Genomic DNA, 22,349 nt, shown 5'->3' with positions numbered 1-22,349 from the left:
GTGCAGATCACCTTGTTGATGACACTAGCTGCAGATGGGAAGAAACTGGTTTGTGGCGTGAGGTTCTGGCCCTGATGGACAGAAGCCTCCTGACAGAAGAGAGTGTCTCAGAAAGTTTGTGTCCAGGTTGAGAGGGTTCTGGAGGTGCTGTCTTCCGAGCGTTAAGCTTCAAGATGTTCAGACTGCACCAGGTCACCAGATGGTCAATGTCCCACCCACCCTCAGGTGGACTCGTCACCATCAGAGATGAGTCCGATGAGGAAGGTGTCGTCTGCAAGTCCAACAATCCACAGTGAACGGCCAAAGGTGGAAAGTGTCTGCATGTTTTAAGGAAATCTCCAAGGAAATGCCCGAGCTAAAGGCTAATTAGCCTTAAGCTCGGGCTGTATCACTCTATAACACAAGGGCTAAACTGTATGTGCTAATGTTCATTCCAACCCACAGTCAGCAGTTATTCTGCAGTGGTCTGTTCAAACTTGAGAGTCCATCAATAAAATGAAGAGTGAGGTTACGTTAGCTCTGATTGGTAGATGACTGATAGGACATAACCAGGATTTACTGATGTTACACATTACAGACTTGTCCTAGCGTACCAGGCTGTAAACAAACAGAAAACAGCTCCTGAACTACTTACAAACTGACAGTGTTTACTTGTTGTCACGTTAGCCTACAGATACTTCAGAGCACAAGGCTGCCGATGTAGCCAACATATAGCTGGCTGCTACAAAGTCTGTTTGATGTCGCGCTTCAAACTGTAACACTACGTAACTGTACTGATAAGTCCCTTACCCTGGCACGTTGTATCAAGTAAAAAGATGCCTTGAATAAAGAAAATTTGTCTCTCAGATCATCTTTAAATGACCTGATGAGGTTACAATATTTTACAAAAACACACTTAGTGGAAACGTTGGGTGAAACACCTTTGAAAGCATATTTATATCAGAGATAGATAAACACAGAGTTGAGGTCAAATCTCAAATGAGTTTTTGAGTTTGTTCACTTATAAGTTTGTTGATAAAAGTATGAAGACAGTTTGAAGAAAAAAAGAACCCAAACAGGAAAATCAAGTTGCTGGAGTTTTATTCCCTCACAAACGTTGGTCCTCGGGAACAAAGGAATATCAAAGTAGTGAATTTATCAGTTGACTTTTTTCATCTCACGGGATAATGAAGAAAAACAGTGTGTAAACATCAGAACTCTGTAAACAAAACCCAAATAAAAAAGTGAAATTCACAGCTTCATGACAGACAAAGAAAAAAAACAAACAGGAGAGAAATGACCTAGAACGCCGACATGGACACTGACGAAGGCACTCGAAGTTCAGCAGATTGTACCTGGACCTGAAAGCTTCAGAACAAGTCGACAAAATCTCTCATCTCTGCTGACGTCTGATCACAGAATTCTGGAGGAGGGAAAAAAAAAGAGATTCACATTAATTCTCTGTAAAACGTCAAGGATCTCTTTGCTTGAGAATTTGCTCGATGTGTCAGGAGTGCTGTGATATCACGTCAGTCTTTTGGTGAACACATTTTACATTAGATGAAGGTTTAAGTGAATGAATCAGACAAAATGATTTTGAGGTGTAGTTTTATCAAATAAAATAATCTGAAGACTGCTGTGCTGGAAAAAAAAATCTGCCTTTAAAAACTCCCTCTACACCTCAAAGCTTCAAAAACCTCAGGTTGAAACATTTAACTTACCCAGATTCATTCAGAGGTGATTGACTTTTTTGATGCTTTCTTTTTCTGAGGATTAAACAAAAGAAAAACAAATGAGGTGAGGGAATACTTTCTTGTGTTATCACCTGTGAAAGAAAACTTGCGGCTCACTTTATTCCTCTTCAAACTCACACAAAACATTTAAACACAAAGTTGGATGTGAACTTATTTTCTTTATTGTTAATCTTTATTGAAAGACAGATTTGTTTATGCTTTATTGCAGCCATCTTTGATTCTTACCTGAGGAGTTTGTGCATGTGCTGCAGCTTTTTTTTCCACCAGCTTCTCCTGGAGTCGGTTTTTCTCTGAAAACATCAAATCAGAATAAAATCACCTGAGTATTTATTGTGAGTCATTTAAAATAATAAAACTGTTTTCAGCGGGGGGAGGCAGGGTCTGGTGGAGCTTGTCAATCAAAATCCTGCTCGTAAACTACTGTGGGTGAGAGCGGTGTGCTCTTTGGATGAGAGATCAGCATGGATATGAGGAGAAGATGTGAGATGACAGAGGCATAGGGAGACGCTGCAAATCAGAAAAGTTCAGGCAGCTCACGCTCCAACTGAGGATGTGTCGCGGTAGTTCAGAGAGAAAGAGCGGCGCCATTGTGAGAAAAGACGATGGAGATCATGGAGAGGATTAAAGGATGGAGCACCTGAGATAATGGGATTAAACAAAGTACATTTTTTCTGCTTTTTTGATCAAAAAAAAGGAAGACAGACACAGAAGAGAGTCCACTCTTTTTAGGTAGTTTTGGTGTGTACATCGTCATAGAAAACAATATTATTTGGGTCTTGAAAGACTTTTCAAGATGCTCTGAAAATGGCTGGAAGCCAATGAGTTCATCGTCCGCTAATTTTTGTAAACCATTAATTTGCGGTGTGATTAATTAATGTACTTATTTGTTGTGAAGAGTTTAAATGCTTTTCAAAGACATATTATTAAAGAAAATCCAAGAAGAGATGTAAAATTTGACTCTCTCACTCTTTTTCTTTGCAGAGACTTCTTGGCTCGTGGTGACGGCTGCAGGACTTTCTGCTGTTTCCTCTTTTGCAGCCTCAAACAACTTCTTTTTCTTCTTCTTCTTCCCTTCTTTTAACACTGGGGTTAAAGTAACCTGGAGCTCAGCTGAAGCACCATCCTCCTTCTTCTTCTTCTTCTCTTTTTCTGGTGGGTTGTTCTCTTTGGAGGAACCTTCTTCTTGTCCGGGATTGGTTTTCATCTTTTTCTTCTTCTTCTTCTTTGGTGTTTCATCCTGCTGGGCTCCGTCAGGTGGAGGTCTTTTGGCAGGTTTTTGATTGGTGGTCTCCTCCGCTGCCTCTTCAGTCTTTTTGTTTCTGAAAAGTAGTAAATGTTCATAACTAATCAGCAGCAAAATTTCATCAGATGGTTTCAAGTTTTTCATACAGACTTAGTTACTGAACTTTTTAAGCCCACCTTTTTGATTTAACTTCATATTGTTTGTGCTTTAAATACCCTTTTTCAGTCTCTTTAGGTCTGCTTCAGAAGGAAAGGCATTGAATCAAATAAAAAATACAAACCACTCACTTCTTTTTCCCTGTGAGCTTCTTGTTATCTGCTGGTCCCTCAGTCTGTCCTGAGGCAGCGTCAGCGTCACCAGTCTTCTCCTTCTCTTTCATCTTCTCCTCTTTCTTCTTCAGCATTTTTCTCTTCTTGCGGCTCAACTTCAGCCGAAGTCGTCGTTTCTTTTTGGAGGAGAGCTGCACGGAGGTTTCATCTTAAGGAATGGAAAGAGAAGAAAAAAAATCGGTAAACATCTTTTTGTAGCGACGCCGTGACTGCACATGACACCAGATTAGGAACATTTAGTCAATTAGTAAAGAGGATTAAGTTTAACACCAATTATTTTTTTAGGATCAGTGAATTTTAAATGACTCAAAAGTTGTCAAAAGCAGAGAGAAGATGAGTTTTTTTTTAACCTGCAGCCTCTGTGGTCTTTTCTGTGACAGCACTGCCCCCTGCTGGAGCCTCATCAGACTGCACCTCAGCTTTCTCCTGCCCGGCCATCTTCCTCTTCTTTTTCTTCTTCTTCTTTCCCACAGTCGCCTCTACCAAACTCGTAGAGTTCTCCACCTTTATCTCCTCCTTCACCTCCTCTGATTTGTTCTTTTTCTTTTTGATTTCATCTTCTAAAGGAGCGACCAGAGTTTCTTCACTCTTCTCCTCCGAGGGATCCTTCTCTCTTTTCCTTTTTTTAGCTTTCTTCTTCTCTGGTGGAGTGACTGGAGGAACATCCTCCTCTTCCTGCTTCTCTTCCACCACCTCTTCTACTACTATCTTCTTCACCTTTTTCTTCTTCTTGGCACTCTTGGTGGCAGGTGGAGTATCACAGGGTGTCTCTACGGTGGATGTGTCTGTGGCGGCCGTGTTTGCTGATGGCGTCTCTACTCCCTTTTTGTTCTTCTTTCTCTTCTTCTTTTTGGGTGTTTCAGCAGCTTCCTCCTCATCGTCTTCGATGTTAAGGACGATGGAAGCATCTGGCTCAGCTGCATCCGTAACATTTTCTATAACAAAAACCCAACGTTAATAATCCTTTATTAATGATTTGAATTGCACAGCAAGTGAATAAAAAAGGCTCCTGCTTAAATTTGTTTCTCAGTAGAGCAGAACTGACGCATCTAATGTGAGTCATAGTTTGGGTTTGTTAAAAAAGAGAAAATCAAATATCTTTCTGGAATATAAGAAAAAATAAATAAATCATGAAAATAAAATTCACAGTCGACTCAGGAGAAAAATAAATTCAGAAAAAAAGGGGATGAAAAAATATTTCAACAACTAAACTTCATGAATATTTTTAAGGAATACATTTGCTGAAAACTGAACCAAAATTGAATCACAGCAAACAAATGAGTTATAAAACAACTTTGTCTTGAAAAATAGATTAAAAAAAAGCTACTGTCTGGCCCATTTATAGGAATCAATTTACAAAAATGATGAAAAAAGGCTCAAAAAGGTGGGTTATTAATATTGTCTGACTTATGTAAGATTGGAGGAAGATGTGAAGTTGAGAATTGTGTGTGTGAAATGTTTCTATTCCTGAGAGCAAGTGTGTTACCGGCGTCAGCGATTGGGAGGTCAGTGGGTCCAGCGTCATCCTCCGTCGGCTCATTAGGCTCACTGTCCTCCGTCTTTAGGACAAACACACAAACAGAAAAGTAAAAAGACAAATCAGTGTAATTTTTATTACACAGTGTGATAATTATGGATGTGCAAATTTAGTGTTGTAAATATTTGTATTATTTAAGGTGGAAATGCGTTATGTCTAAGCTGAAAAGCAGCCACTTTTCATGAGCTGTCATTGCTTTACTACCTGGATGTAAACAGGCACAGATGACAGATGGCAGTTTTTTTCTTATTTTGATCTAAAACATGAAGATAGATTTATTGTAAGCTGATTAAAATGGTATAAAACTGAGGTGGAGATGTTAATGTTACACTCCTTAAGCAAATTTGAGGCAGTTTATGGTGTTCAATAAATTTTGTTACTTTAGAAATGAGTAAACTCTGGAACATTCAAAATCACAATCATATTCTTTTGGGGGTTTTTTATTTATTTTTTTAATTTTTATTCTAAGGTTTAGAAAGTTGTTCTCTGTTTGTTTGGAGAACAAAAAACTAAAATATTGTCAAGGTATCTGCTGAAATCCTGAGGTCAACTTCAATACCTTTTTAAGACTTCTTCAAAACCTTTCAAAAAGTTTTAAGACCTCATCACGACTTAAAGCTATTGTTAGAAACCCATCTTCAACAGTTGTAGTTTACATTTTTACCCTTTCAGGCTCAAATAAAGTTTCAGTAACAGAAAAATAATCAGATATTTGGGGAAAAATATCATATGGGGTTGTTTTATTCAATTCTGCCTTTTTTGAGAGAGACCTTCACATGCAATGCATTATGGGATGTTGCAACACTGAAATAAAACTGGTTTCAAATTAATGGAGGCTGGTAGTGAAACTTACAAGAAATTAATGTCTTAAAAATCTGTTTCTGGTGAAACAAAGGAGGCTGCCGTGTTAAAAGCTCTGCCAATTGGTGGGATAATGGGAAACTGTTTGTTGCTAATGCGCAACTAAGTTCTGCAGTGGCAGTACTGACAAAAAAAGGCTCATAAAAGTGTGAATAAAGCTTGAAAGAATAAATGAAACTATAGGTTGGTTTATTGATACTTCCACAACAAGTAACAGCAGTTATCCGAGGCTAACTTGCTGAAAAAACAAGAACATATTTCATCATTATCAAAATTTAGGACGTGTGCCTGAGATTGTGTGATTTGTTTTCGATTAGCTTGAATACCAATAACATTTACCGGTAATACCTCATAAAACCACAATTAAGACTTATTAATACATTTCATTGGCCTTCATTTACCAAAAACTGATTTATCAACTTCTAAAACTTTTAAAGACGCTGCGGACACCCTGATTGTTAGTTAATCAACTCTGCCACTCATAAATGTACCTTTAAAATCTCCACTTCCTCTTCATCCTTTGGATTTTCAGAGTCAGCTTCTGGAAAAAGACAAAAAGAAAAGTAAACACGTTAAGTGTGGATATATTAATGATAAGCAATGAAATAAATCTGATACTAGAAATAATTGGAGTTTGTGTAAATCAATAAAACAAGCTCAACTGCTCAACCAAATGACAAAATCAGCATAATTTGCTAACCTTTTGTAAGAGGGTAAAAGGCTTAAAATCACCATATTAACACCATATTAAGTTGACATTCACATTTTTTCTCATAATAAAAGATACAAAACAGACATTTTTTACACAAAAAGAGTAAAGGAAGTCAGACTTGTTGCCATACTTAAATAAAAAATGTCTTCATGTTTCAGGACTACTGAGCTGAAATCTTCAATCAATGAGAATCTCCATTTTTCAGGAAGACGTGGTGACACTCTTCTACTACATCACAGCACTCTTATTTCTCTTTCATTAATCCAGCTCTGAGACCGTTTTCTCAGCAGATATTTTGACTTGTCAGAGCAACAAAGACACAGGCGTAACTAATTACTGATGGCTCTGATCCAGCAATTATTTCAAAGCAGTGCAGCGATTTGTAGAGTCATTAGTTTGACAAGTCAAAATACATGCTGAGAAAGTGTCTGTTCAGCTAGCTTCTTCATCAGAATGATGGAGTTCAAAAACTTTGGGTCTTTCTTTTGATTCAGTATTCATAAAGTCACAGTGAAATCTAATCAAGGCTTTAAATAATCTGATGCATATCGCTGCAGATGGATAAACTCAAGCATAACAACATCAATAAAAATAAAAAGCAAAGTAAAGCAGCTTTCATCTTCCATAACCTTTAAATCCAGACGTGTTTGCTCCCAAATCACAGAGTCTGTCTAAATGCATCCAGAGAGCGGGGCTCGTAAAGATTCGAATAATCTCACAGCTGATTGGAAGCAGAGCGAGCAGCAAGGAGCAAATGAGGTGATTGTGTTCCCGAGGACTGAAATTCTCTGATCAGCCATTGCTCCAGCTCTCTTAACAAGCTCTGACAAGCTTAACAAACCCCTCTGAGAAGTTAAACAAGTGACTGACGGAGTGGAAAACTGCTCTGAGCAGAGCTGCCAGGCCTGCTTCTCTGAGCTTTGGCAGCAATCCTTCAAACTCTTCACAACTCCTGGTGTCGAGTCAAAGTTCCTCGAGGTAACACAATCTCATTTTGTTTTCCTCTTCGCCATTTTCTTCATAAAGAGACAATGAGAAACATTTGTGCCAGCAGAAGAAAACAAACAATTTCTCCTCCAAAAGACAAAGCAGAATAATAACACATGGAAAAAGTGCAACTAGACTGTGCACAGCATAAAAAACTTCTCAGTTTGAGATTTGTTCTGAAATGAAATTGCAAACTTGGAGGGTTACTTTTGAAGGTCAGTTCGTCTAATTCAACATATACATATTTTAACCCCACAGTGTTATTACATTTAAATACTTAAAGAAAGTTCAAGAAGTAAAAGACGATAAGAGGATTTTCTAAACCAGGACGATACTCCATCCATCCCAGCTCTGCTTGGAAGACCCCAAGGCCTCCTCATTCCACTTGGGACCGATAATCCCTCCAACTCATTCTGGGTCCACCCTGTGTCTCCTGCCAGTTGGACTTACCCAGAAAACCTCTAACGGGAGGCGCCCAGGAGGCATCGCTATCAGATTTGGACCCTGTGGTGAAGGCAGAGCCCAGAAAGGAGCTGTGTCTATGACCTCATTCCCAGCCCATGACCAGGATGGGTGAAACCAAAGCTTTTCCTTCTTTTTGTCATATTCAAAGCTATGGTCTACAATTTGGAAGCTTGGTAATTATTAATAACACTGTTTATGGATTATTGTTGGTTGGATGGTCCGATCAACGCAATATAAAAAGCAAAAAGAAAGAAAAAATTTTATTCAGTACATCAGCTGCACAACGATATTATAATTGACCAATCCGAACGTAATTCCCCTCATTTCGGATTTGTGCGCGAGTCTATCCATCCATGGTCCTGCCTCGTCCTTCCCCACTACTCCTCTCACGTCAGCTAGCTGCTCAGCTACTGAACGGTCATGGAGCCGGAGAAGACCAAAACCAGGAAGCTGTTACTCTTACCCTCCACAGGGAAGGGAAGAAAACAGAAAAGTTTCGAGGAAAGGGCTGAAGCAAGGAAGAATTATGAGCGATACAGGGTGCCAACAGAGACTGAATATTGGAGAAATGTACGACTGGTGGAAAAAGCTGCAGAGGGATTTGGGACTGAAGACTGACGCTGAGACAGACGAGTTTCTGTAAAACAGGTGGTTATTTTGCTTACTACAGTGGGAGATGCCAGCTGAATAACTCTGGTCAGTCTGTGCCTATACTGGCTAATGACTGAACGTTGCTGGTCAGAACGGGTAGGCTCTGTCAATAGATTTTAGCACAAGTTAGCCACACATCTTTAGCATTGTAAACTGAGCTGGTGACGACACGGTAAGAAAGGTAAAGCCTCGCCCACAGTCGGCTCTGCTCTGATCAGCTGGCAGTGGCAACGCCAGACCTGCTTCATCCCGCTAATTTATGGTTTTGATCAGTCCAATTGAAAAAGCTGCCACTGTGTGTTACAAGGGGGATAACTGTCGGGTTTGTTACATTTTCGGCGAGTTAGGGTAATACGAGCTGGGGGGCGGGATCTTGGAACACGGAGGGGGGGCAGGCTGTCTTTTTCAAATGTGTCTCATCTACCAAACTGGGGTTCAGATCTTAGACCATAGCTTTAAGAGTTTTGATATTATGACAAATTGGACTGTTTTATGCAGTTTTAGGTTAATGTTGGTTTGTATCTACATGTCAAAGTGGATGTCATTTTGTCTACTCTAATATCATAATATTGTGATATATTGCAATATTCTACAAAAATTTACTAAGAAAAAAATTGAGATGATGTTTATGTAAATCAAAATATTACTCAAAATCAAAAAGACCAAGGAAAACATTGATGTCTATGGCAAACTGACTTTATATTTAAAATATACTGTAAGATGATATTGATTATACTATCTATTAGCAACATACAGTGTAGTAGCTCTTTGGCGCCATCTACTGCAGTGGAAATACAGAAGCCGTATTTTACTTCTAACTCAGCTGAAGCATGACTTTTAATTTTTACAAAAATATCGTTATTAAGAGTTGAAATATCAATGTTATATCAGAGGTTAAAGTATCACAATCTTGATACTTGATACTACACACCACTAGGTGTCATTATCTATCATTTCAAAACAATGATATGGGTAAATAAAGAAATAGGGAGGTTAGAAACATGATCTACACATAAAAAACCCAAACAGTTAGGTTTTCAGATCAAAACAGAAGAACTAGCAGAAAAAATCATGATGCAAATAAAGCTTTAAGCGTCACTTTTCTGTTTAATTAGACTTTGATAATTACCTACTGTTTATTTCCTCAGGCTAACTTGTTGCTTCATTTTTTTTCCTGTGGTGTTAGCAGCTCTAGACATAATATTTCAGCTGCAGCCCTGACATCATCGAATGGAGCAGACGAGATAATAAAAATAAAAATAAAAACATGATTCAAAGCAACATGTGTGAAATCTCACATCTAATAAGTGTCTCTCAGTCAGCTCATAGTGCTACAAATCAAGAGGCCTGATCTATCAGTGGGATGAGTTTTGTAGATTTTGTTTTAGAGGATGAGCTCTTATCATGAATCTGAAGGGGTAGACAGGCCCCTAGATACCTGATTCAAGACAAATACCTGCAGCCTTTTCTGATCAAAACAGATTAAAACCATCCTGTAGTCTTTCATCAGCGGCTCTTCCTGAAGAGAAAATCCTGCCTCTGAAGCAGCTTCTTCACAACAGCGTGTCATTTCTGTCATCGCATCGACAAAGAGGCAGAGAAGATGCCAAACATAACACCTAGAGAACGTCCTGGTTTTTAAAGCAGCTGATTGGTTGCTCATACCTGCAGGGGGCGGGGCTTCACTCTCTTCTGGCTGCTCATTGGTCTCCTGAGACGTCAGGTCTTGTGTGGTCTGCAGGAGGAAGCAACAGGTCAACAACGGTCTCCAGAACCAGACACAAAGAATTCCTCTGATTATTTTCAGTCCTAAAACTTCTTTTCCTGCTTAATTTTGTTTCCTAAACTCTCACTGCTTCATTGCGTTTCTTTTCCTAATTAGATTACCCAGACTGGACTCTTTCTGCTCCATGCAAACAACAAAAGCTGCTGTGAGTTTACCCCTTTTTATCTCATTGAAAAATGTTGACAGGAACTAAAATATAAGAACCAGACACATTCGAGCAACATGCTTTTGTGAGACATCCTAAAACCAGTTCTTTCTTTAATTATAATTCAATATTATGAGATTCACTGTAAGATTTGGAAAAAGTAGGGAACACAAAGGATATAGACTCTGTCTCCTGAATATTAAAACCAGAGTATGAACTGTTACTTCACCTCTGCTTCACCGTTGTCTTCTTCCTCCGCCTCTGGAGCAGAGGAAGATGTCACGTCTGTTTGAGTGACAGCTGTCGGATCATCTGCAGCTTCTTCAGTCTGACGAAGGAACAAAGACGAGACTGGAGTCAACTCAGGCCAAAAGTAAGGCTGTCAAGTTAAGGTAAGTAGGAATTTTAATTTGACATCTTCATTTTTAAATCAAAGTTCTACTGTTTGAAACATTTTTAACACTCAGTTATCATTTTCTTACCCACCATAAATAACTTTTAAGACATTTAATTCTTCAGCAGTCAGACAAAGAAAGAACAGAGTAGCTAAGAGTGTTTCTCAGTGGAAGTTAAACAGCACAAGCAGCAGCAGCCAGTAAAAAACCCTTGAAAAATGGCTTTCAGATGTGGACAGAGCTGCAGAGCCAGGAATCGACCAGCACTCTGTTTTTATGGGTTGAGTCTGAAAGTGATTTACGTTCATTTCTGCTGATTTCGTGAGAATAGCACAAGAACATGCTTAACAGGTGGGTGATAAAGGCTCAATCAGCTGATTTAGTGTCTGGCAATGAAGACAACAGCAGTTCAGAAATGTCACAGATGATAAAAAGCTTCCTGATAAATTCAGCAGCATTAAGCCGTCACATCAACTTAGTCCTGAAACTGAAATCAGAGATTCTGATGAAAAGGTTTAACTAGCCATAAGATATGGACACCTTGGCAGCACTTGAAAGTCAAATAGTCCCAGTTGAAGTTTTTATTGTTTGCTGGAGGAGGGATCTTACACAGCCGCATACTTTGGGATCAACCTCGGGTCACTAACCTGTTCGGGTTCATCATCATCATCCTCCTTCTCCTCACGCGTCTCGCTGTCTAAACCGGCTGCTTCAGGAGCTGTGAGCTGATCCTCAGCGTGATCAGACGCAGCACGTTCAGGGTCGACCCGGCTGCTGGGCTCATCCACTTCCTCCGTGTCCACGCTGGAGTTTTCTGCCTTGTTAGACGCCTCAGCAGACTCTTCAACAGGAGCCGGCTGTAGGATATGGACGAGAAGGCAATTAGGACAACTAACAGGATTTAATGATGTATCCCAGCTACTTCTCCTCCTTCACCATGGGTCAGAGAACGCAGGGTATCTGCTGGTGTTGGGTTAGATCAATCCAGAAATCCTCTGCTTCCTTTAACTGCCTCATTAAATGAGATTCAAAGGTTAAAGATGGGCTACGTCTTCCTCTTTGGAAGCCAATTCTGTTTGAGCAACCAAAAACCAGGGGACTTTTTGACTTCACTGCCTGTTAGTGAATCTTCACACCATTTCTCAAATATACAACTGATTATGTTAATAACAATAAACCTGGTTAATCCTTTTGCACTGTACCCAATCACTCTGCAGTGCTCCTCCAAACCACAAGAGGGCAGTTTTCAGCCTGCTAGGTTTTTGCTCGCATTTCAAAGTGATTTTAAGTGCATCATGTTATATTGAAGCTACGACATCTTTTATCATGCAATTACAATGAAGGATAAAGAGAGGAAGTTGGACGATATAAATTTAGGGAAGTTTTGAAAATGTGGTAAATACAGAAATTACAATCCCACTCAGCAGATCAAGCACAAAGTTTGCAGCCTGCGTCGTTTCAGCTTGAAGTTAACTTCAGGAGGAGGTGCATGTCAGCTACCAGCCAAAGCGTCTGTGTAGGTAACGGAGTTAACGCCTGTGACATCACCTGTCTGTTCCTGAGACAGTAAAATGAAGCCATTTTGCAGAAGCAGCCATATTGGATATGACGCAGGCTTTGAGCTTCATTTTAACAGCTACAGGGCTCCAGTCATGTGAGCTGAGCTGTGTCTCTGATTGGACAATCAGATGATCCTAATATCTTCTGAACCTCTGAGTCAGAAAATATTCACCCCTGTACAGTGTGTGTAATATGTAGGAATGGGCGAGTACTGATACCAGGTATTAGAGATAGACCGATATGTATTTTTCAGGGCTTATACCGATACCGATTATTAGTAGGCAAGGAGGCCAATACCTGATATTTGAAGCCAAAATTTTGGCGTAAAAAATTTTGAACAATACAAACTCTGACACTTAACTGCAATCAAATGCCTTCAAGCATATGTTTATTAAACAGCTCCCATTTCTGCACAATTCTGTGCAGAGAAGCATCAGAGCCAAAAGGACACAGTTTTGAATGGGTTTCATATCGGCCATCGGATTAAAAAAAAGGCAGATGCTGATATGCTACAAAATGCCAAATATCAGCCCCAATAATCCGCCCGGCCGATAATCAGTCTATCCCTGCCAGGTATTGGTATTGGTATCGGGCCAATAGCTGCCTTATTCCAAGGGATCAGTACTTGTATACGCGAAGCAATAAAAAATGTGTTGAGTAAGTCCTTCTTGCCAGTAGTTGGCGCTAAATTGCTGCGGTTTGACACCATGGCAAATGTGCGCCAGGTCCTGTTCAGACAATATGAATGAACCAGGGGGAGGTAGCAGTTAAACTTTTTTTATTTTGCACTTCAGTCAATTTAGAAAAAACAAATAAATAAAATTTAGACAGTTGTAAGATCTTGTTTTTTTTTGCACTTTTTGTTATTTAATTAAAAACAAATCATAAAATCAAAGAGATTTTTTGTTTTATTTTGAACTGAATGGCAGAATGACAGTGTTATCTTTAATAAAATCATCTGTCACTGTTAATTGAAATTGTTTGTATAAAAAGTAGCATTTTTCTGAACCAGATGTTGTCTCTTGGTGTTCACTGACCATGAAGCTAAAGCATTTAGCACTCCCCCTACTGGCTGGTTACAATAAAAATCATACAATGAAAATTTAATGGAGATAGAATTATTATTTGTGGGAATATAAGTTTTGATTGGCTGGTTTTAAAAAGACAGACAACTCTGTTGACAGATGTCAGCTCCTGAAGAGTTGTTTATTTGATTTGCAGAGGAAAGGAGGAGCTGAAACAGCTGACACGAGTCCATAAACTTTCTGCTTTGGATCAACATAAAAAACTCTTCTGTTGTGGATCATAACAATGATGTTGTAATCGAGGGTTAAATGCCTGTTCAGTCAGGATTTAAGCATTGCTGTGTCTATGTAGTGTGCAGTCAGTGGGATTGTGTGGCTTCTGGAGTCAGCCTCAAGTGGACACTCGAGGAACTGCAGCTTTTCCAGCTCATCAAGGTTAGGGTTATGTGGCGAGGTTTCCCTCAGCAGCCCTTCTCACAGATGCTTCAAATGACTTTCTGGACGGCAGTGAATGTCAGTGGCACAAAGAAACCTGATACATCACGCTTTGGAAACACTCATCATACTTAATGGGATTAAATAAATAATTCCCAGCTGAACAATGCGAAACTACTAATCCAAAGTATTTATATTAGCATTGACATTAAACTTTTCAGGCACAAAACATCAATTATGTTTGACAGATTTTATATGTTATGTGCGCTGCGTGCAGGCCAGGTGTAATTTGATCAGCCAGAGGACGGAGAACAAAAGACTGTCAAAGAAAAACTGTGTCTGCTTTTAATTTTGTTCAGTAGAAACATCTTTAATGTTTTAAAGAAGAAAACCAGTGCAGAGAAACGGCACCAGAGAGAGAAATCAGTGAAAACTGCTCCTCCTCTCCTGTCAGACACAAAGCCAGGTAATCAGAGTCTGGAGACAAGCAGAGGCACAAACACACACTCATGAACACGCACGCACACACACACACACTTTGTCTCAGAAGATTATCATCCTGTCACACACGCACACACTTTCTGTCCAAACAGCTCTATCTGCTGTATCAGAGGGCCAACAGAGACAAGAACAGGGATACTCACACACACACACACACACACGCACACACACTCCTGAAATAACAACCAACAGCTACAGGATGGAGAGGCAGACGTGAAATGTGTGTCTGTGAATTTCAAAGGGGAATAATAACACTGCAGCTACTGTCCATCCATCTGCACATTATTACAGCCACTGGACAACAGTTATGTGTGTGTGTGTTTCTGTGTGTTTTCCACTGTGCGGTGACTTCCTGCTGCTGCCAAATGAGTCCTCACTCATCTCAGTCATGAGATCTTTACTTTCTCATCCTTTGTTTGAGGTCGACTTTGGATTTAACGAGCGCTTCACTGTAAAAACTGATTTGTTCTCCCCATTCAGAACATGAAACGTTTTCTTTACTCATATACAATAACAAAAAACATTCAAACACATTCTTTCTGTCTGTTATTTGGGGATCTGTCCTGGGATAAGTCTGTGGAAATTTCATAAAGCGCTTGCCGTGCCAAGACGAACCGAACCGGACCGCTTGGTGGAAACCGGGCTAAAAATAACCTTCTGATGTCTTCACAACTCACTTCTGAGTTAAGGTGCATTAAAGCTTGACAAAATAGTTATTTGATTTATATCCTGATAAATATCAATATCAAAAAATATTTAAAAAAAATTTATGAAAGGATTTTTTCTTATGTCATCCAGCCCTAAATTGAATGTTTGCTGCCTAGTTGTTTGAAAGGCCACCATCGTCTGAACATCCCCCTTTGTTTTCCTGCAAACGTCAGTAACAGTGCCAGTATCCTCTCCTGGCAATGAGGGCTTAACAGCTGCACTTTGTGGACTGAAGGACCGTGTCAGCTGCACTCAGATCATGAGAACAATCACAAGAAGTGTGACGGCTGAGAGGATGGAAAGGGGGGGGTAAGAAAGAGATTAAAGACAACTGATGTGTGAAGTTAAAGAGCGGGAACCATCACTTATCTTAACTTTAGGATGGTTTGTTTGAGCTGGTGATCTTACCTTACATCTATCTCAGACTCACATAAATGTTTCAGCGAATCAGGGAGGTCATTTCTGAGTCTTTCTGCTCACCTCTTGCCCTGTTTCTGTCTCCATCTCTTCTTCTTTTCCTTTAATATCAGCATCTGTTTCAGTTTCATCTTCAGGAAGTTGCACGTGCTCCAAGACTGCCTCAGCCTTCATCACTGACTCTACAGCAGAGACACAGATACAGACAGTGCCAAGGTGATCACTGCTAAAACTTATACCAAAGAAGAAACTTAAAAAAAAACATCAAAAGCTTTTACCTGATGGAGGTTTGGCATCCACATGATTCTCCCTTGGGATGTCAGAGAGTTTGGAGTCTTCTTCTTCTTCTACAACTTCTTCCTTGGTGGCAAATTCTGGTTTGATGCTGTTCTTCAAAGCTGTGGAGCCATTTGTCTGCTGTTTGGCATCCTGAGTCAGGGAGCACAGCCTGTAACACACAAAAACACATCAAATTTTATTAATCACAGACTTTTCTGGGAGGAAAAAAATGCTGAGTGATGTTTTAATTTAGAATCAACATCTCTGTTTCTGTCATGAATCTGAAGTGTTTAAAACCAGTAACCAAAACACGAATTAACAGCCGCAGCCTCCTAAAAGTTTTTTATCTTTTCACCTGTTTTGCATGTGATTGAATTTCAATTTCTACAGGTTCAAACAAGTCGAAGCATTTCCACATCCTCTGTAGAGCGGCCAACCGATATAGCTGTCTGAGCGTCAAAAATGTTTCCAAGCAGATAAAATCCTTCTGGCAGGAGAATGTGTTGGTATGTGACCAAAGAGCTTAACGCAGAAACAAGCTCAACCTGAAAACACACACCTGGCAAATGTGGGATGAGGGGAATAGATATAGAATAGTGAACTAACAAAATAAAGACAAGAAAACTCCAGAAACAACTTTAAAAAATACTATTAATAAGACCATCAATGTGTTATTTCAGAGGAATAAACTCAGAGGAAACTTTCTGAAAAAGGATAAAAACCTCTCATAATAAAACAGCTGTTCGAAAGGGCTTTTTTTTTTGCGGTTTGGCTGACACAGCTGATATTAGCCTTGTTTGATTTGTATAATTTCAGTGTGAGATTCACACTGAGGGAATCATAGATGTGAGCTGAGGTCATTTATTCATTCATTCAGTAATCTGCTGCACATTCAAGCCTTTCAGGGTGGCGGGGACTAGAAGCCAAATCCCAGGAAGCACCAGGCAGAAGGCCAGTTGTTCATTCACGGGGAGACACTAGACACACACACACACAGATACACAAACACACACCTATAGAAACATCCTGTGCACGGACACAGCTTTCAGTCTCCAGTGGCCAGTATATAAGAAAAATAAAGATGTTTTCATTTTTGTGGATGAAACTCAACCCCCGTGGTTAGAAAATGAGCTTTATGCATGTAAAAATCTGTATTTTAGGTCATTGGCTCAGTTTAAAGCAGGGATGTGTGCCTGTGGATTATAAATGCCGTTACCCTCACTAGTCAGCATCAGATGAAAGACAGCGTCCCATCACGGTTTGAGGTGTTTCTCAAAGTTCACATGACGTTGTATGTAGGCTGTTTCTGGTTAACTCAACTGAAGCAATGTCCACATATGGACTTTAACCCGGCTAACAATAGCTCTGCCATTGCTAGCCACACTCAACAAACCAGTTCTACTTTGTTTGCCTGACTCATTAACCCTTACACTGTGTGACTTCCATGTTTTCTTACCTTTGGACTAGTTTGTAAGTTGGTTTTATGTTAGTTTATATGTAAAGGTTTGGTCTCTTTACTCAAAAGTTGTATTCTTTTGGTGTCAATTATGTATTCATTTGCTGTTTTTATTTTCTCCTTACTTTATTTAGGCCTGGTTATAGTCAGTTTTACTTTCTGAACTGGGATAAACTTTTGAAAATTAAATCAAAAAGCAGTCATTAAATCCTTAAGGTATTGGTTTAGTGTTAGTTGTGAAGCTTTCTAGACCAGTGGTTCCCAACATGGGGGACACAAAACCTGAACCAGAGGGCCTCAGAATATCTTCCAAGAAAAAAAACACTATGTTCAATTGCATATTTTATTGTAAAAACCAACAAATATATATCAAACCATTAAAGAAGGAAATTTTCTATCCATTTTTAACATTTCTTTGTCACAACAAATCCCCCAAGGTTTCTCAGCCAGGATAACAACAGTATCAGTGTCAGCAGATTAACACAACAATATGTGCATAAAGGTGGTCTAGTGAGCTCATTTAAGTATCTAAGTCCCTTTTTTTCTTGTTTTAAGGGCCGTTTACACATCAACCATTATAGGATAAAACGCAAATGTGTTGGTGCATTTCAGCTAGGCATGTTCGATACCGCTTTTTATGCAGACCGATACCAGTACGAGTACTCTCATGAGTACTCACCGATACCGAGTACCGATGCTACTAATACTTTTGATACATAAAACTTAAATTAACAGTCAAAAAGTTTAGTAATAAAACTAACAACCGTCAGAGTCATAGTATTTTTTTAAGTTAACTAAAGCGCAAAATAAAACAGTTCAACAGTTAATTCTCACTGGTTCATTCATGTTGTCTGAACAGGACCTGGTGTACATTTGCTGTGGTGTTAAATCGCAGTCCCTTAGTGTTTTCGTGAAAATGCAGATGCTCTTCTCTGCGTTTTGGGGTGAAACGTTGTGTAAACAGGGCCTTAATGTATTCCTATGGCAAGGGGTTTATTTTGGATATCAAGGCTAAAAAGTTATGACACCCCTGCATCTAGACCATGTGACGTTTTCAACTTACTTCATCCAGCCGGTGTAGATATCATGAAGGTTGGAGCGCTCCTCAGTTGTTTCCACCTACAAGAAAAAACAAAAATACCACACATGATACACAAAAAGGAACAAATATAGCACAACTTTTTCAGAAAAATCAGCAAAAAAAATCAACACTGCAGCCACTGTGATGTGGTTTGCAGATATTCCTTAAACCCATGGATGATCAAACAGACAGAAAAAAAAAGAGATGAGCTAGAGGGAAAAAGACAAATTTCCTGTGGTGAGGGAATGGCTTTTCTTTGATGCCACATGCTCCAGGAAATGAATCCACTCAACAGAGCGACTACCAATGAAAGACTCTGGATAAAGAGCTTGGTACGTTGGAAGGAATTTTAGAGACGGTGGGACAATTGGAAGAGATGGTAGTTTTGAAAGTGTTTAATGAAAAAACTGTGAAGACATTTCTTGCGAATCTGTGCATTCCTAAAAATCTGTCAGCAGCTCTGGACGATGGTATTTTTAGCCTGTGGGCCTGAAACCTGAAACTTCTGACTGACCAAAGCACAAGTTTCACCACAGCAGACACAAAGAATACCACGCTATGAGTGCAAGAGACAACAAAAAAGGCCACAATGTTGGGCGAGTTATTACAAAAACAGCTGTTTTTTTTTTTAGTTCCAGGGCATTTTTTCCATTATTAGGAGGAACAGCTGATGAGAGGCAGAGAATGTGGGGGTGGAAAGAAGAGACGAGACGAAGCAAATGGTCAAGGCCGGAAGTTGAACAAGAAAGGAGATGCTTTCATACTTCCTATTATCGTATATTCCTCATGAAAGCTTGATTCAGTTGTTTTGATGAGATCTGGACTTTGTGCCCGATGATCATAACTTGTATCCCCTGAGCCGTAAAAGAACAACACAAACATGTAAACAGCCTTAGATTACCTCATTAGTGAGGACAATGGCAGCATTGGTCCGAATCACCAGCGTGACCGGGCGACAGTTCTCATCTCTAGATCCCCCCCAAAAAATCATCCCACTATCACAAGAGAAGAGGCCTACTAGCCAAAACAACTGAGATACCAATAAAGTAAGTTAAGACTGGAGATGTGCGCATTCAGTTGACTTAATATTGGCACATTATCCTTGCTAGTCAACAAAATTACTTGTTAGTTAAATTAAGTATTGATATTTTTGCTACTGCTGGTCTGATATGATGATCTGACGTCGTGTCTGCAGCCAACAGTCTACTACCCAGATGTAAACAAGCACAGACCTAGCGCCACACAGTTTTTCTGAACTTTAATCTAAAAACCGGAGATGAAATTGTGAGTGATGTGTCCGGTTAAACTAGATAAGGATCACTCTACCAGAGTAATGTCGAACAAGCACAGGCATGTGGATGCTAACATGCAAAGAGGACTGATGACTGGTGATGCTAGCTCTGCTAGTGCTAGCTACGCTCTGCAAAGTGAATTTGACATGGTTTTACCTGCAGACTCTGTGATCCCATGTTAAGACATGTTAAATATATTGTGCTCTACGTTGATAGGCGAGAAGAATTTTTTATCTTTTAACCAATTTTTATGATTTAGACCGGATGCAACATGCCTGTAAATAACTTTAAGGCTGTCTGTGGTGTGTAGTGTTATTTCTTACTTTTATATATTTTTTTGCTTTTATTGCAACTGGCATTTTGACAGCTACCATGGATGGCACACATTACAACTTAAAGGGATAAACACACATATGGCATCAACCATTGAAAGTATATTGGATACATGTCTAAATGGGTTAAACTTAGTTGCTTCTGGACATTTCATATGCTGGACTTGGCAGCAAAGTGTGTTGTGGCCCAGTCTGTTACAGCCACCAGTTGATTATTTTGATGTCTAGGTTATCTGAAAAATGATCCTATTTTTTTTTACCTAATGAGATAAACTTATACTTGTAATGGGAAAACCACTTCTGTTATCCCGAGACAGCAATATGTCAAGAAAATAAATCAAGACCTTCCAAAAACAACTCGAAAACATGAGGAAATGTAATAAAAAAAAAAAAACAAGATGGATGCTTTTATTGGGGCCTCCATACAAGGCATCTCAGAGCTGCAACTTTCAACTGTTTTTGTTTGGATCTGTTATAATTAACCAATAATTGTTTAGTCTATAGGAAACCAGACAACTAAACATAGGATAAAATGTTGGAAAAACATGTTTTTGGTGGATTATTTCTTTGTTGTAGCAATGCTTCTTGGGGATAAATCTTATATAGTTGGAAAGCTGTTTAATCCCCTTTTAAATGCAGGAACATGCATTTGTCAGCTGAGTAGAGCTAAGTAAGTGGGCTCATAAAAATTTGCCCAGTCCTCTCTGACTCTTGTTTTTGCTTGGTTTATAGCAAGAAAAATACAAGTTTCATGAGGCTCCATTTTTTTTTTTTTAACTAGCCGCCAAAAATCCAAAACCTGTACGCATTTGAATAAAAAGTAACAACTTTAATCTCTAACTGCAGTAAATGTGTTGAGAGGTTTGGAGTGGGGGGTTGTTTTGCAGCAGCAGGCCTCCATAAGGGTTTCTTGAACAGCCATGCAGCTCCTGTAACATAATGTTCTTTTCCTGCAGGAGGCCCGAGGAAGGAGCCATGTGCTTCCACACACACTCTGAGGCTGCCCCACACACACACATGGTATGACCTGCAGCTCTGCATACACACTGGAGCCTAAACACACACTGAAATCACGTTTATGTTTAATTCATGCTCTTATGCAACGTGTAGGGATGTGGATGTCTTATCAGAAGAGCCGAGAAACCATCCAAACAATCAGATCAGCATGTGTTACAGAGGTTAAACCAAGTCAGGTCAGTTGTAGGCTGGATCGAGCAGCAAATGGTGAAGACGGAGTCCTCACTTCTTACCTGAGGAACGTGTTTTTCCAGCACTTTCGCAGCTTTCTTGTACCCGCTCGTCTTCAGGTGCTGGTAGATGAGAAGCAGCAGAGCTTCGTCCTCCTCCGAGGCCATGCTGTCCGGGTGGACCGACTCTGACTGGGACGACCACAACTGGAATATTATTAACCAGTTAATAACAGTTCACCTCATGCTAGCTATTCAGCGTGTGTGCATGAGCGCTGAGGACGACGCCCCCCTCGAAAAGCATTATGGGAAGTGGAGTTTTTGTAGTATATTTGCACAAGCTTACAAAAGTAAACAACATAAGAGAGCCTTACATAATTATTATTAACAAGAGATAAAATTGAAAAATGTCACTTTTTGGAGAGACATTATTTATTTGAGATATATATTTACAATTTCAGAGGAATTTTAATTTTAATAAAAGATACTTCAAACCAGATTATTTCACAAAAATCTACTTAATGCATTTTCCTCACTAAAGGCTAATTTACTTAATTTATTGATGTATTTTTTGCATTTATATTATCTTTGTAAAAGTTGAATGTATTGTTTTATTTATAGCATTTGATTTGGTTAAAATAGATGTATTTATTGTAAAAATTTAAAATTAGAAAGTAGTTTTTGGTTCATGAAAAGTGATTGTTTTTGTTTTCAAGGATATACTGCAAAATTAGCTTGTTTTGAACAAAAGCTAGAGCGTGCATAATGTATATGGAAGTTTACGTTGGTCAAAAAGGATACCAGAGTGATGAGATATTAGATAAGAAGGAAAGATTTGAGATCATAACACAATCTTATGAGTGTGAGCCTTATAAAAAAAGTTCAAGATATAAAATTGTTTGATATTTCTGTGGATAAAACATCTGTATTTTTTCTTTTCCCAATTTATCTTAAGGTTCATATTGATTTTGTGTCATCATCTTGGCCTTTTTATCCCTGTTTTTTGTCCCATTAACTTCACCTAAATGATAAAATTCTTCAATACTTATTCATAACATGAATTTGTGACTCACATATTATGTGTGATGTGGCTAAAAAGTGTGCTTCAGGTTTGGATAAGCAGCCATTCCTTATCTTAAAGGGCTACGTCGGTGTCTGGAAGCATTCTTACATGAATTGCTCACTGCCAGTGAATCAGGCTTTAATAAATCACACACCACCTCCACCGCTGC

General features: G+C 39.2%; 1 protein-coding gene across 2 annotated transcripts; it reads right to left on the bottom strand.

Annotated features, from left to right (window-relative positions):
* Positions 1-1,045: 1,045 nt before the first annotated feature.
* Positions 1,046-21,414, bottom strand: LOC141804917 (uncharacterized). Of its 2 annotated transcripts, none has more exons than XM_074689593.1 (15): positions 21,181-21,414; positions 18,289-18,344; positions 15,769-15,938; positions 15,554-15,672; positions 11,492-11,701; positions 10,679-10,828; positions 10,184-10,253; positions 6,195-6,244; positions 4,792-4,864; positions 3,656-4,240; positions 3,264-3,453; positions 2,700-3,052; positions 1,959-2,023; positions 1,701-1,745; positions 1,046-1,402 (listed from the first exon to the last, which is right to left on the bottom strand). In XM_074689593.1, exons 1-14 carry the CDS (start codon positions 21,283-21,285, stop codon positions 1,707-1,709), a joined length of 2,235 nt encoding a protein of 744 aa, XP_074545694.1. In that variant the 5' UTR covers positions 21,286-21,414; the 3' UTR covers positions 1,046-1,402; positions 1,701-1,706. The 2 variants fall into 2 exon arrangements, with proteins under 2 accessions (XP_074545694.1, XP_074545695.1); XM_074689594.1 differs by having other exon boundaries at positions 10,679-10,777; positions 21,181-21,413.
* Between the last annotated feature and the right edge of the window lie 935 nt (positions 21,415-22,349).

Source organism: Halichoeres trimaculatus, unplaced genomic scaffold, assembly GCF_033239565.1.
Source record: "Halichoeres trimaculatus isolate MK-OKI-2021-1 unplaced genomic scaffold, fHalTri1.1 fHalTri1_scaffold_15, whole genome shotgun sequence".
Taxonomy (NCBI): domain Eukaryota; kingdom Metazoa; phylum Chordata; class Actinopteri; order Labriformes; family Labridae; genus Halichoeres; species Halichoeres trimaculatus.
This window is presented reverse-complemented; position numbering and strand designations above follow the sequence as displayed.

Coding starts and splice junctions, on each gene's coding strand:
- LOC141804917 (XM_074689593.1), bottom strand. CDS start 21,285: ATGGCCTCGGAGGAGGACGAAGCTCTGCTGCTTCTCATCTACCAGCAC. Junction 18,345..21,180: donor TGGAAAAACACGTTCCTCAG/GTAAGAAGTGAG, acceptor TTTTTCTTGTAG/GTGGAAACAACTGAGGAGCG. Junction 4,241..4,791: donor CCTCCCAATCGCTGACGCCG/GTAACACACTTG, acceptor TTTTTGTTATAG/AAAATGTTACGGATGCAGCT.